A 15,589-nucleotide genomic window follows, 5' to 3' on the forward strand; every position below is an offset into this window, starting at 1 on the left:
CTTCACGTCGAAGGCACAAGAGAGGCCCCTGCTCCTAGAGCAGAGAGTCTACAGGCTGCTCACCTAGTGATGTATCTGCTAGCCAGACACAGCCCACAAGGGCTTGTTTTGAACACAACTACTGTAGTAGGTACAATTACTAGGCAGGGGGTTTTGAGTCAAATGGCTCAGGATTAAAATTCTGGCCTTATTACTTTGCAGTCGAATAACCTTGGAAAAGTTACTGACATTAACTTCTTCATATGTAAAATGAAAATACTACAAATTATGCTGGACTGAATATCCTTGTGAATATATCAGTGTGAACATTCCTATAAAGCAGAACTTCTGGATCAATGGACATGATCATTGAAACATCTGGTATTTCCTACTTGAAAAGATCTATTCTGAAACATCCCAACTGCCTTCTAAAAAAGGAGAGTCCATGCAATGTGCTTTGGACATATGTGTGGATGACACACAGCCGATAGGTCACCTGACCATCTGCTGAGAGGTGGTCAGTGTTCATTAACTGACAGACAGACCTCATGGGCTGATACTTAAAATGCTCTGTACCTACTTAGTGGTTCCATTCCTTTGTCCACTCTCCTTACAGCATGTGCATTACTGCAAGTCCACTTAGGGCTGTGGATCCGCTTCACTGAACACACTCCTCCCCAGAGATGCCCACATTTCCGAATGCCACCATCAGTTACTTTCTTCTGTTCCTGAACAACACAGAAGTGGATTCATACAGCACACACTCTTATTTCAATGTTCTTTCACTCAGTATCATATCTATGAGATTCACCTGTGTCACCGCATTTATAAGAATTCAGGTTTTTTTGATTGCTAATAATATTCTCTTTTTTGATATACCGTAAAACTTATCCATTCTCCTGTTGATGGACTTTCTCATAGTTTCTGGCTGTTGGCTATTAGGAGTAAAACTGCTGTGAATATTTTCACATAGGTCTTTTAGTGCACACAGGTGCTCATTTCTCTTGGGCATGTTACCCTAGAGTAGGTTATAGGGTAGGTGTATATTGAGTTTTACTAGGATTTGGCAAACCATTCTTCAAAGAGGCTGTATTGACTGACACCTCCACCAGCACGAATGGGAACGCCAGCTGCTCTGCATCCTCACCAACATGTGGTGTCCTGTTACTTTCAGCCTTTAAATTTCAGTCTGCTTCATGTGTGTGTAAGTACTCAGCAGTTTCCGTTTGTATTTCCCTGATGAATAGCGATGCAGAGCAACTTCCATGTGCTCATTTGCCATGTCTTGTTTCCACTGTTGATTTTTCTTCTGTGAAACTCTTGTTCAAGTGTTTTTGCTCATTTTTAAGAGGCTGTCTGCCTTTTTCATTTCAGGTTGTAGGAGTTCTGTGTATATTCTTCATGAGTCCTTTGTCATATTCATACACACACACACACACACACACACCCCTTCTCCCAGTCTGCCCCTTGCCTTTTCACTCTTTTAATGGTGGCTTTTAATAAAGAAAACTCCTTAACTTTAAAGAAGTCCATCTTCAGTTTCTTTTTTTTGGGGGGGGGCTCCCCACCCCCATCTTCAGTTTTCTTTTTTTTTTACAGTTAATGTTTTTTGTGTCCTGTTCCAGGTTATAAAGATGCTTTCCTGTATTTTCCCCTCAATATGACGAAGATATTTTCATGAATCTTCTTGTAGACACTTTACTGATTCACTTTTCATGTTTAGGTTGACTTTGAATTAATTTGGGGGTACAGCATGAGCTGGGGGTAAATTTTCTTTTTTTTGTATTGATATCTGATTGTTCTGGTATCATCTGTTGAAAAGACCATCTTTAGTCCATGAAGTACAATGGCACCTTTGTCATAAATCATGTGACCATATACATGGAGGTCTACCTAGACTCTTTTTAAAAAATAAAAACAAAAATATTTTGCCTTTTCTCTAGTGTGTATCTGCTTTCTATTTCATTAAATTTTAGGTTTTAATTTTTCCTTCTATTTTTACTGGTTTATGTTTGTTTTTTTTCTAGCTTCTTGAGATAGAAGCTTGGGTCATTGACTTTTCATTCTTTTTCCAAAATATGCATTTCTAACTATACACTTCCCTATATGCTGTTTCATCCCACACATTTTGCTACATTGCAGTTTCACTATTGTTCTGTTAAAAATACTTTTTAATTTATATTGTGAATTCTTTTTTATTTCGGTATCATGGATTATTTAACAGCATACTGCTTAATTCCTCTGTGATCAAAGAAAAATTCTATGATTTTAATCCTATTACATGTGTTGAAATTGGCTTTGTGGCCTAGAATGTAGTCTATTTTGGTTAATGCTCAGTGTGCACTTGAAAGATCATATATTCTACTGTGACTGCTTACAGTTTCTATAAATGTAGATTAGGTCAAGTTGGTCAATAACGCTCTTCAAATTTTCTATGTCTGCTTATTTTTGTCTGCTTATTCAGTTTCTTGCAGGTGTCATCAGAATCGCCAACAAGGCTTCTGGATTCCTCTATTTCTTCCTTTAGAACTGCCCATTTTTGCTATTAGAGCCTACAAATTTAAGATTGTTATATTTTCCTTTCCAACTGATGCTTTTTTATCATTAAATAGGTCCTTTATCTTCAGTAATACTTCTTGCCTTGAAGTCTCTTCTGTATAATATTAATACAGTCACACCATTTTCTTTGGTCAGTGTCTGTAAGGTTTATGTTTCTTCCCTGTTACTTTTCAACCTATGTCCTTACATGCTTTATTTTAAAACTAACTCTCCAAGCTTTGGCAGGAATAATCTAGACAAGTACTGAAGGTTAAATTTATTTTAAAAGGTCACATTGTTTTGTGTATGTAACAGTCCACAATTACATGTGCACATGTTTTATTCTGAGGAGTGCAGGAACAAGTGGGAGTGAATCCCTGTCCTCTTCAAGGAAGGCCTTGCAACTCCAAATACTGTCCAACATATTTCTGAGGCCTCTGAGTAAGAACAGTCAAGAGCCCTTTACAGAAAAAGAAGCTGATGGTGGGCAACAGTCTTCCTGACCCACGAGTTCATCTGGGTCTGAAACCTGCAGGGTCTACAGGCTGGCCAAGGCCTCATGTGAGGTCTCACCACATCCAAATCTCTACCCAGTGACAGGATGTCCTTCCCAGGATGCTTACCAAATGGCCAGCTGGCTTGTGGGCTCACAAAGCAATACACTCTTCCATAGGATGCTTGTAAAACAGTTCTTTCTTTTATGGAGTTTAAATCTTCTTGATTGTAGTATCCATGCAGTATTCCTAGTTCTGTTCTCCGGGCTTCACAGAAAAAGATTTCCCTTCCATGTGAAGAAGGAGCCCTTCAGAGACCTGAAAACTGTGCTCATGCCCCTTTCAGTTTTTCTCTCCTCCAAGTATGTATTGCTTGCTCCTTCTTCAACTGTTCCACACATTAGCACTGCTTTCAGCCTTCTCACCAGTTTCGGCGCTGTCCTCGTTGGAGAGGCCACGTGGTGCTGAGATCTGGCCCTGACGGTCATGGTGAAGTACGACCAGCTCATGGTGGAGCAGAGCAGGACTACGATCTCCCTCCGTCTGCACTGCTACTTCTGTCAATGCAGCCTGAGAGCTACCTTTGGGAGCTAACACTTCCAGTGGACATAATGAAACATCATTCTCAACTGAGTGTCTTTTGGTTTCTTCCCTTCAATGTGAGGTTCAGGTTAGACCTTGGCTAATGATACTGTAACTTACCAGTCCTTTTCCCCACACACAATCACCTGGTTTTATGTCCACCTATTTTAGCAAAATTGGAGAAGACAATGGCACCCCACTCCAGTACTCTTGCCTGGAAAATCCCATGGATGGAGGAGCCTGCTGGGCTGCAGTCCATGGGGTCACCAAGAGTCGGACATGACTGAGCGACTTCACTTTCACTTTTCACTTTCACACATTGGAGAAGTAAACGGCAACCCACTCCAGTGTTCTTGCCTTGAGAATCCCAGGGACGGGGGAGCCTGGTGGGCTGCCGTCTATGGGGTCACACAGGGTCAGACACGACTGAAGCGACTTAGCAGCAGCAGCAGCATTTTAGCAAAATGGGGGCGAGAATTCTTACAGCATTATCCTTTTTGGTGTTATTGGGGGAATGAAATAATAGACATGAAGAGTGCTCCATAAGCCATGAAGAGCATTAAACATATAAGATATCCCTATCTGGGTATGAGACCAGGAATCTCTGTTTCTCTTAAGATGCTTGACCTTGTAATCCATATTGGCTGGAAAACAGACCTGAGGAAAATCAACTTTTTCTCCTGTGTCCATAAAGGTTATTACAGACCAGGTTTCCTGCCACTCTCTATAATACCTCGGTTTACTGAGAATCTCTGCTGTGTTTCTGACTAACATGCTCCAGCCACCCAGGCAGAGTTGCAGCCATGTCCCAGGAGCCTATGTGTTGCATATGTAATTCCATACATTCCAATGCAGCGGAAGGCTGTGTTGGTAACTCCCCTGTCAGCCCAAGAAGACTGCTAACACAACAGAGTCTCTCTGAATCTTCCTGGAAGATTGTTGCCTGCCTGCCCCCCACCCTGCCCCGATGCGGGAAAGGCCTCCTCCCAAATGAGCCCCAATATGTGCTTTACTCTGAAGGAGGTCGAGGCTCCTGAGAACAAGGTTTATGCTGGTTTCAGGGAATCTGGTTCTCCATTCCCAAGCCCTTCCCACACACCATGGTATCTTCCTAGTATGCCTTGCAGGGCAACCGAGAGGCACGAAGGGAATGGAAAACTTGTCCTGATAAAAGCGACAACCACGCAGGGAACAGCCGCTGTGATTTAGGAACTGCACGAGGTTATGGGCTGTATATCAGAAGTGCGCACCAGAGTGGAACTGCCTTGCTGGCCCCCACCCATAGGTGTTAGGGAAACGTGTGAGATGTTTTGGTTGTCACTGCAGTTGGGGCTAAAGGTGTCATATGCCCCTGCAGTGTGTGGTGCAGTGTGCCTCTAAAAGGCAGGGCAAGAATCAATGAAATGGAAGAACAGGGAAACAGCTTCTAGAAGCTTTCTAGAATAACCTTCCTGCCAGGAAGGCTCAACCCCAAGGGATGGAATTGACCTGGAGGAGCCCAGGGCTCCAGGTCAGACACACTCCCCCTGACCAGGGGTTCTGAAGTGAGGCTCTGCTCTTCAGCCACAAGAATCTGGAATTCAATTGGACTGTTCTGGCCAAAGCAGAAACCCATTCAACAGGCAACACGCTTTAAAAATAGAGTCTTGGTTTCTGTTCTCTTTTCTATTTGTGAACATGATGATTCTTGCAGAGATAGCAGCTAACCTGCTGCTCAGCTCAGCCAAAGACTGACCGACACAGGCTGCCAGAAGATGCTATTTAAGGCAGAGGTTTTCATAAATGTTAAACTACAGATCTGTTCATTTCATTGCTGAAAATGTCGTCAGTCGCTAAGAAGAGAGCTGAAGCCCCGACCAAAGTCACTGTGGTGAAGCCACGCGAGCCCTGTCTATGTCTCTGTTTCAGTCCATGTCACGCCAGACCGCTCTGTCGAGTTATATTTCCCAACTACCCCTGGCACAGGTGGACTTACCTTGTATTTACTTGCACAGGTACTTACCAGATACACTCACAATCTCTCTCATCTGATGTGCCCAGGATGCATTACTAAGGAGATAAATGATCGCAGAATCTTCACATCATCTTGAAGATTTAAGTACCTTCTTTACCTTCCAAAGTAAGACTCAGGGGGTTGGTGGACCAAAACTCTTAACAGCTATAGTATTGGTTTGGCCAGAAAGCTCGTTTGGGTTTTTCTTTAACAGAAAAATCCAAACGAACTTTCTGGCCGAGCCAATATTTATAGGTGTGCAGGCAGAGAACGTTGTTGTTTTATTCATTACAACCCTGACTATTCATTGGAGGACTGATGTTGAAGCTGAAGCTCCAATACTGTGGCCACCTGATGCAGAGAGCTGACTCATTTGAAAAGACCCTGATGCTGGGAAAGACTGAAGGCAAAAGGAGAAGAGGGTGGCAGAGGATAAGACGGTTGGATGGCATCACCAACTCAATGGACATGAATTTGCGCAAACTCTGGGAGATAGTGGAGGACAGAGGAGCCTGGCGTGCTGCAGTCCATGGGGTTGCAAAGAGTCGGACGTAACTTAGCAACTGAACAACAATAACAAGGCAGAGAATAATACTAACACATTTGTACAATACATTTTGAAAAACTGTTTCACATCTATTATTTTATTTTTATTCTAATGTGATACAACATACTGAGGGCAGCACGGTGTGGATTACTGTCTCTATAAGACAGATGTGGAAAATGAATCTCACAAAAGACAGTGTGCTCAGGGTCCTACGCCTTGGGAATACAAAAGTATGTCGTCAGGACTTAGAACCCAGACCTCTGACTAAACCGTGACCGTGCTGTTCTGACCTTTCTCCACCATGTCGCCATGTGTGTGTGTAAGTGTGCGTGTGTCGCTGTGTGTGTACGTGTGTACGTGTGTGTGTGTGCGTGTGTGTCGCCGTGTGTGCGTGTGTGTGTGTACGTGTGTGTGTGTCGCTGTGTGTGTGTGTACGTGTACGTGTGTGGGGGGCGCAGGCTTGCGGGCAGGGCCTGTCCCTCCGGCACTTACCTGCTGATCTTGAAGCTTGACTCCAACGACTCTGAAGGTGTTGCTGGCAGTGTTGTGGTAGATGTTGATCCGGCTGAAGCCCTGCTGACCAGGTTTGATTGGTACCCATTTCTTACTGGTGTCATCGTAGACCATCACGGAAGCCCGGGCTTGGCAGATACTCTGTTCACTGCAGAGCAAGAGAAAACGGTAAGCGTCAGCCTCAGCCACAAGGGATGGATGCTGGCTTTGTCCTTTTCTGAAACTGAGGCCAGCTGCCACTTGACACAGAGGAACTCCCTGGTCCCCAGAGCGTCCAACTCCCTATGGAAGGGCTGCTGGGTGAGGTGATGGGTTCTAAGTCTGCACAGACCAGGGCAGTGGAGAAGAGCTCCTGGGTCAACACTTCCATGGAGGTACCTGGATGAGACTCAGCTCTGCTTTCAGGGGAAAAGTGACTGAATGGAGAAAGGAATTTCAGCCATAATGTGCTGTCTACGACATTCCAGGCACAGGGTTAGACAAGAAAACGCACTGAAGCACCTAAGCTTCACAACTTAGGAAGCAGTCACTTCTCTCCATTCTCTAGATGAGAAAAAGAGTGGCCTGGAGACTTGGAAAGGTTTATGCAAATTCACACAGGTATTTGGTGATTTTATCTGGGACTTTCAACCAGTTCTGTCTGACTCTACACAACATCAATAACATTCTTCACAAGAGCCGACAAAATGCTCAACTGGTGATGCTACGAGAGTGTAGCTTCACACAAGCTATGTAGACAGTAACACGACTAGGTGCGCGTCTAAGGAACAGAGTGATGGAAATCAAAATAAACAGATGGCTGCACCCTACTTCACTGGAGACATTTCCAAGCACCTTCCCCTGCTCAGAATATGAGAGAACACTAGGGGAAAAGCAAAGGAGGTGCCTGAAGAGAGAAGACAGTCATCAGTGAAGTCAGCGCGCTGCCACTCCTGCCCCCAACCAGTTCGGGGCCAGCCTCCCCGAGCCCGCCGCCTCTTCACTTCCATGGAAGCCTCATCACCTTGAGCATCCACTGTCTCAGTCTCTAGTCTATTGGAAGCCCCTAGTTCAAAGCTGAGACATGGCTGTGAAGGAAGGCACACCAGCGGCGGCAGGCAGCGGCTGCTAGTGGAAAGGGAGGCCGGAGGAACACAGCTCAAGAATCTGGAGTGGAAAGTGAAGCCCAGCAGGTCAGGGCCAGTGTCTGAGGAAGTGAAAGCGTGTGTGGTGGCCACAGTCACGAGGAGGAGACTGAGCAGGCAGGACAGAGGCAGTCAGTCCCGTCACCATATTTAAGGGGCAGGGAAACCAAGTACTCGAAGAAGTTCCCTCGCCCCCCTCCCAGGGGTCACCAGGCGGCAAACCTGTGGTTTCAAGCGACTGGCCCTCAGCGACCTGGAACAACCTCAGCTTGGCCTCAGCAGTCGGCGCCTGAGCCTCCCCGGGACCCACTCCACTAAGACTCCCAGAAGGTGGAGGACCACATGCCGACTATGATTATCTTAACGGTAATCCGGGCACGTGCAGACAGCCGTCCATACATGCCGCCTCATCGCACGGTACATGAATCTCTCTGTACATTCCACAGCAGTCCAGCTGATGACTTCACGTCCAGCGCGCCCAGACCCCCCCAAATACCTCCTCTGCTCCATCTCTACCATGCTGCTGCCCCCTCAGCTCTGCCCTGGGGGGCAGGAGCCTGGGGTCCCCCTGACGTCGGCCGTCCAAGCCCTGTGTCAAGGGCTGTCTGTGGACACACGTATCGGGAGTGGACAATACGGGTTTTGCTCTGCCATCGTGCTGCACCTTTTTTTTCATGATTCATTATTCATTCAACAAATAAGGGGAAATCAGTGATGAGCCAAACAGGCAGGGGTTTTCCCAGAAGACGGCCATATCATATTGGCAGGGAGAAGAAAGGAAAACAAAAAGATTACTAGGGACTTCCCTGGGGGTCCAGTGGCTACGACTGTGCTTCCAATGCAGGGTGCCCAGGTTTGATCCCTGGTCAGGGAACTAGATCCCACATGCTGCAACTAAGACCCAGCAAAGCCAAATAAATACACACCTAAAAATATATATATTTTTTAAAGAAAACCAAACACAGCACTATGTTCTGCCTTCTCCAAGTTCTGGAGCCTGAAACCATGATCTTTCAGGAGAATACAAGCAGTTGCTGCTCCGCTGGCTGAGCCTCCGGGGCCCTGTCCTCATGAAGTCTGCTAGGAATCAGAGTGAACTGTACACAGAATCAGCAGACCTTGGTCCAGATCAAGTCCGAGTCCCCTCCTGATGTAAACTACCTACCAGTCAGGGTCGGGGCTAAGTGTGGCACTCCCCACTGCTGCTGCGCTCAGGCGCTCACGGGGAAGGGAGCGAGCATGTGTGCACTCAGATGCCGGCTCAGGAGCGGGCAGCGACCCTGAGATGCAGCACGGCGTTCGGTAACAAGGCACAGGCTCGATCAAGTCAGGCGCTCTGAGCCCAAGTCCAGCTGTGGCACTTACTGGCATGGGACGCAAAAGCCCCGAGACGCCCTGGGGGAGCAGCCAGGAAGGGCCCGTGTGGCGGAGACCCTGTGCGATGGCCGTGGGGGAGCGCCCTTCAGTTCGGCTTCCAAGAGCCTGGCTTCACCAGAGGTCCCAGCTGCTGCCCCTGGACACCCACCACGTCTGCACAGAGGCCATGGTCTCTGCCAACGACTAAAGGGTGACAAGGTTACCTGGTCCATGGTGGGCACGGGGGTCCTCCCCAGGGGGAACCTCCTCAGTCAGGCCCGAACCAGAGACGCTTCCTCCTCAGTCTTTCCTGCCCCTCTCCTCCTGCACACCTGCCTCGTGGCCTGAGGCTCTGTGGGCCTCTCCGCTCCCTCCATCCTTCACTGACCTCTGGTAACTAACCTTCTTCGGGGTCTTGGCGCCTGCCTCTTAGAAGACCCGAAAAGACACAGCCTGCAGGGTGCAGGCTGCCCGAGGGCAGGGACATGTAGGTCTCATTCTCTGCAGTCTCAGGAACCTGGCACAGAGCAGGGGGCTGATGACTGGCCCCTGTGAAGAGCGCTCTGGAGAGGACCCCACTCTCTCCTGCACAACACGACCCATCTTCTAAAGCAGCCCCATAGCCCACGGAGCCTCTGAACCAAGCTGCCGGACATGGGGACTCCCTGCCCTCCAAACCAGCTTGTTTTGCTGCAGAGAGGCTTGAGCTGTCCTCGTCCTGGGGACAGTCCACTCCACACCCTCCAGACGTGCAAAGGTGTTCCGACAGCTCTGGTCTAGTCTCTCTCGGGGTCTGCGTCCCACTATTGCGTGACCCTCCTGTCTTCATCTGACAAGCACAGATGCCAGTGAGGAGTCAAGACACATTCAGTGATGCAGAGATGCCCTCAGCGAGCTCAGAGCTACTCAGGAAAGACGACGAATGATCACACACCTTCTCAGCCTGGAGGGCTTGGGGGAACTGGGGAGACTTTCTGAAGAAACTGCAGTGTGGGTTTAAAGATGCAGAGCTGTCAGCCCCAGGCAGGTTCAGGAAGGGGATGTGGGACTCTAGGCAGGGGAGGCCAGCAGAGGTGGGGGGGGGCGGGGGAGGGCAAGGACAGTGTGCTGCGTGCGGGGCCAACCCGCCCCCTCCACACCTCCGAGGCTGCTCAGTGGAGATGGTAAGGTATGGATCCACTGCTGTGCTTGCCCCTGGGAGATGCTGAAACATCAACCACTATTTTTAAAGTTGTAATTATAGTCTCAGGTCCCTCCCCAGCCCCTCTTTTTTTTTTAGAACTTCAGGCTCAAATTGAACTTGTAGCTAAAAAAACAACAACAAAAAAACGCCCTCTTTTTGGACTTCCCTGGCGGTCTAGTGCTTAAGACTCTGCATTTCCAATGCAGGGGGCACAGATTCGATCTCTGGTCAGAGAACTAAGATCCCACACGCTGCAGGGCATGGCCAAATATTCCTAATTTCCCCCCCATCAGATGAGTGTTTATCTGTCTCTGCTTATTTTATTACCACTAACAAAACCTAAATGCAAGGAAGTACTTCTTTACTTAAGATACATCTTATTGGGATTTTTGTTTTGTTTTATGGGAGTCAGCATTTTTTTTTTTTATTGAGATAGAAGTGACATATAACATTATATTAGTTTCAGGTGTATGAAATGTTTCACTCTTTGTTTATATTGCAAAATGATCACCACAGTAAGTCTTATTATCCATCACCATATCTAGTTATAAATTTTTTTTCTTGTTTTAATAATTTGATTACTACTCAGCCTAGACACTGTCTCTGAGCACCATATAGTCACTGTCTTTTAACAGCTCCACTTGGATGAATACGAAACTGTACTACAAACACATTTCACAGGCACCAGACACTTCACTTGTCCAAATCAGTTTTTTTGAGGAAAGTTAATTTGGTAAATGGGGCCTCCCTGGTGGCGCTGTGGTAAAGAATCTGCCTGCTGACGCAGGAGACACAGGTTCAAACCATGGGTCGGGAAGATCCCCTGGAGAAGGAAGTGGCAACCCACCCCCGTGTTCCTGCCTGGGAAAATCCCATGGACGGAGGAGCCTGGCAGGCTACGGTGCACAGGGTCTCAAAAAAGTCAGGCACGACTTAGCAACTAAACAACAACAATTTGGTAAACAAGAATTTCCGAAAATGGTTTACTGAAAACAAGCATTTTCAAGTACAGTTTATACTGAACTGTATTTTAAACACATATATACAGAACTCCGTTCACTAAGCTGAAAAAGACCATTGCGACCCTGCACTAAGGCCGGTCCTCCCAGCTCATCTCGGACACGCTGCCTTCACAGGAGCAAACCACCACTGACCGGGGGGGTCTGTCCACCACGCCACTGGCTGTGTTCACACGGACTTTTCCCCTGGGACCTGACAGGCTGGTCTGAGCTAGAGGTACAAGCTTCTCTCCCAGGAGAAGGCTCTTACGGAGTGAGGAGTCCAATTCTAGCCTCATTTTGGGCTTTTGTATGGGTATTTTGTGGGCCCTGCAAAAAATCCCAGCCTGTAATTTCCTCCCAGTGGTGTGTGGACAATAACAAAGCCATGGACGGCTCTCTGGTCAGGGCCTGAGATGAGGAGGTGGGCATGCTCTGGGCCTCAGTTTCCTCATGTGCACCAGGCTGCTTGACCTCAGGGCCCCTCTGACAGCCAAGTTCACATTGAGCTCTGCCCAGAAGCCCAGCCCCTGGCCAGCAGAGTCAGAGTCTTGTCACTGGTTCAGCAGTTAACTCTTCAGAGACCACTAATGAAATCTCTGCTGAAATCTCTCACTTAAAAAAAGAAAAGCGGCAAACACACCACAAGCTTTCTGCAGACAACTGTGAAATCTACTCAGGGATTTTCCTGGACTTGGCCTAAGAAGCCACTGATGCGCTTGTGGATAAAACTAATGCACAGGAAGACATGGAGGGGCAGCCTGAAGTCAGTCTCCGCACCCCGTCTAGTCCTTCTGGGAAAGCGTGGCTTCCATGTCCACCAGCCGTCGGACTCCTGCCCCACCACCCACTGCGTGACCGGGAAGGAGCCCTCTGGACCCTGCATGTGCTGGCAGTGACACCCCATCACAGCCACACTCTTTCCTGTGCAGTCAGCGTGGAATCCTCTCCACTCTACAAATATTTTGGGGGGCCTTTCCAGGCATTTACTACAACAATTTGAAGGACACAGTATGATGTCCTCAAGTTTGGCTGTGTGTGCTCACTTGCTAAGCTGTGTCCGACCCTGTGATCCCACGGGCTGAATCCTGCCACACTCCCCTGTCCATGGGATTTTCCCGGCAAGAATACTGGAGTGGGTTGCCATTTCCTCTTCCGGGGGGTCTTCCTGACCCAGGGATTGAACCTGTGTCTCCTAGGTCTCCTGCACTGGCAGGTGGATTCTGTACCACTGCGCCACATGGGAAGCCCTAAAATTCGAGTAAAATGATGCAAATCAAGAAGGGAACAGACAGCAGTAAGGCCAACCCCAAGAGGCTTGCCGGGAAACGAAGTCCAGGGTTGAGCCTGGACACTGTCCAGCCGCTGGACCTGTAGGAACAGGCCCCTCCGCCCTGAGCTCGTCTCTGCTCTCACCAAGGCTCTAACCCGTCCGCCCTGCTTCTCAGGGTCTGCATTAAGCACCTGTCTGCCCCACCAGATGACGGGCTCCTGGAGGGCAGGGGGCTTTCCCCTTCGTAAACGTGGTCCCTTGTGTGCTGTAAACCGTTGTAACTGTGAATAAGTGCACTCGTGGTCGTGTGCCCATGGGAACATTCCACCTACAATCCTACTCTGCTATTCTCAGAGAGGCAGTAAGTAACTGCCAAACAGAAGCATCTGCTGCAGATTATCATCAGTGCTGTGGGTCTCACTGCGGCTGGGGATCTTGAGTCAGGAAACCGCAAGGCTGAGGTGGGCCTGCTGCAGAGTGAGGCTCCCCGGAGGCCGGCGAGGGAGAGACCGCTGCTCTGGGAAGGTGTGCGCTGCCCCCGGGGTCCTCTGGAGGGTCCCCTAGGAGCGCATTCAGGTCCGGTCATGCCTCACCCTCTCCGCCAGCACTGCTCAGCCAGACCCAGCAGGACCACTCCCTCCAGACGGAACACCTCCTCACACTGTCCCAAGGCCGACTGTGTCCGTTCCAGCGGGACCGAGAACCCGGCTTTGCCTGGGACTGGGGGGCTTCCTGGGAGGTGGGCCAGGACGCTCAGCGCTAAGACCAGGACAGTCCCAGGCAAAGTGGGGGAAGTGGTTAGACAACTGGGAGGGCCCTCTCCCTCTCCCCTGAAAACACACTCTGAGCCTGAGTCTGGCTGCTGAAAGCTGATAGGAGCTGGCACCCACTCCCGACTCCCAGCTGCTACCTCCAGCTCTCGTTTTCTCTTCCATCAAGCTGAGACATGCGATACCTGAGAAGACAGACCTGCAGAACAGTGGCAGGTGCAGCAGGTGGTGTGAAAAAAGGTCGCCCGGGGCTCTTCAGTGGGCCCGCAGCATCACCCTCTCAGGAGGTGATGCGGAGAGCGCGTGGGCACAGCAGGGCTCAGAGGCCCGGCGCGGGGGACGCCTCTGGCAGCTGAGCCTCGGGGCAGGCAGGACCTGATGGCCTGAGAGTTGCCGGGATCCTCAGGGTGACTCTCCAGACTACCTCAGGCCTCACCTCACGCTGATGTGCCGTCTGCTGAAGCCAGCACCACCTCGTCCGGGACGACCTCTCTTCCCTACACACACAGTTCGCATCCCGCCGTCTCAGCTTAGGTTGGTGCTACGGCCTCCAGGAAATGCCTACCCCACTCCCCGCCACGTCCTGAAGGTCTGTCGATTTTCTCTGTCTTCCACGAGGCAGGTTTTTTGTGGTCTGTTTTGAAAGTATTGTTCATCTCTGGAGCCTCAGTGACTGGGACCTAGTGACTGCTCAGTAATAATCTTTGCATAAACGCTTGCTTTTGGGTGCACCTAGTTTTGCCAGGTTATCACATTTCTCAGCCTCTTTGGGGATTCTTTGGGGTGGGGGTGGGGGGTAGGGGATGGGACCAAGATTCCTGTAAGACTGGGCCACTACTGCTTTCTATTCCTGCATCAATCTGACAAATAAACGAAGAGAACACCGCCTTTTCTGGGTACTGACTATGTGCCAAGTATATCCTACGCCTGGTACTCAGAAACTAGAGGTCTGAACAGAGCTGTGGTCTGCGTCAAGGGGAGGCGCATGGCCCCCCACGCTCCAGAGGGGGGGTAGGGTGAACAGGAAGAACACGACAAATAGTGGGAGTGGGTAGCTGTTCTATCACAGCACATCAAGAAGCACATTCAGCTGCCTTCTCTTTGAGACACAAATCTGATGACCGGAGCAGACGCCAGATCTTCCCAGTGGGAAGGGATATTCCCCTTGGTAACGAGTAAATCCCCTCTAGGGTGACCTTTTTTCTCTTAATGGGAACAGGCCTGAAACAGATTTGATGTTTTGTTCTAAACTTAAAATGTTCATTCTGAAACAGTTGATGGCTGTGAGAAGCAGGCGTGGGTTCCCGTGATGCCACCACCCCACTCGGCCCAGGAACTGCAATGTCACCTTGGAAAGCTGTTGAGCTCAAGAGGCCTCTGCACCCCGCTGCCCTCCTCTCGAGCAGTGGGAGCCGCCAGCCTGGATTCCTGCCTGCCTTTTGAAGTTCAGTCATATAACCATTTTACAGAAGTGGTCCTCAAATGTTTTTTGGTCTCAGGGCCCCTTTACACCTATATAAATAATTGAAGATGCCAGCTAATTATTAGAGAAATGCAAATCAAAACTACAATGAGGTTTCACCTCACACCGGTCAGGATGTCCATCACTAAAAAGTCTATAGACAAATGCTGGAGCGGGTGTGGAGAAAACGGAACCCTCCTACACTGCTGGTGGGAACATAAATTGGTGCAGCCACTATGGAGAACAGTATGGAAGTTTCTCAAAAAAACTAAAAACAGAGCTGCCATATGACCCAGCAATCCCACTCTTGGGCAGACATCTGGAAAAAAAACTATAAAAAAGATACATGCACCCCTATGTTCAGAGCAGCACTATCCACAGAAGCCAAGACATGGATACAGCCTACATGTCCACTGACAGATGAATGGGTAAAGAAGATATGGTGCATATACACAATGGAATACTAGTGAGCCATACAAAGGGATAAATAGTGTCATCTGCAGCAACATAGATGCACCTAGAGATTACCGTACTAAGTGAAGACAGGGAGAGACAAATACCGTAAGGTATCCCTCATACGCGGAATCTAAAAGATGACACAAATGCACTCATCCATGACACAGAACCAGACCCACAGACAAGGAGCAGACTCGGGGTGCCCGTGGGGGCTGGGGAGGGAGGGACTGGGAGTCTGGGATCAGCAGATGCAAACTCTCATATGTAGGATGGATAGACAACAAGGTCCTACTGTGTAGCGCAGGGAGCTGTATTTAGCAT

General features: G+C 48.9%; 1 protein-coding gene across 4 annotated transcripts in view; it reads right to left on the reverse strand.

The window, feature by feature from the left end:
- The window catches only part of EVL (Enah/Vasp-like), a 143,057-nt gene that overhangs the window by 43,461 nt on the left and 84,007 nt on the right, over nucleotides 1-15,589 (reverse strand). For all 4 annotated transcript variants that reach the window (XM_070477842.1, XM_070477843.1, XM_070477841.1 and 1 more), the window contains exon 2: nucleotides 6,626-6,794. In XM_070477842.1, coding sequence (XP_070333943.1) covers nucleotides 6,626-6,794 — 169 coding nt within the window. The remainder of the gene's footprint in view (nucleotides 1-6,625; nucleotides 6,795-15,589) is intronic.

This window comes from Odocoileus virginianus, chromosome 16 (genome assembly GCF_023699985.2).
Source record: "Odocoileus virginianus isolate 20LAN1187 ecotype Illinois chromosome 16, Ovbor_1.2, whole genome shotgun sequence".
NCBI lineage: Eukaryota > Metazoa > Chordata > Mammalia > Artiodactyla > Cervidae > Odocoileus > Odocoileus virginianus.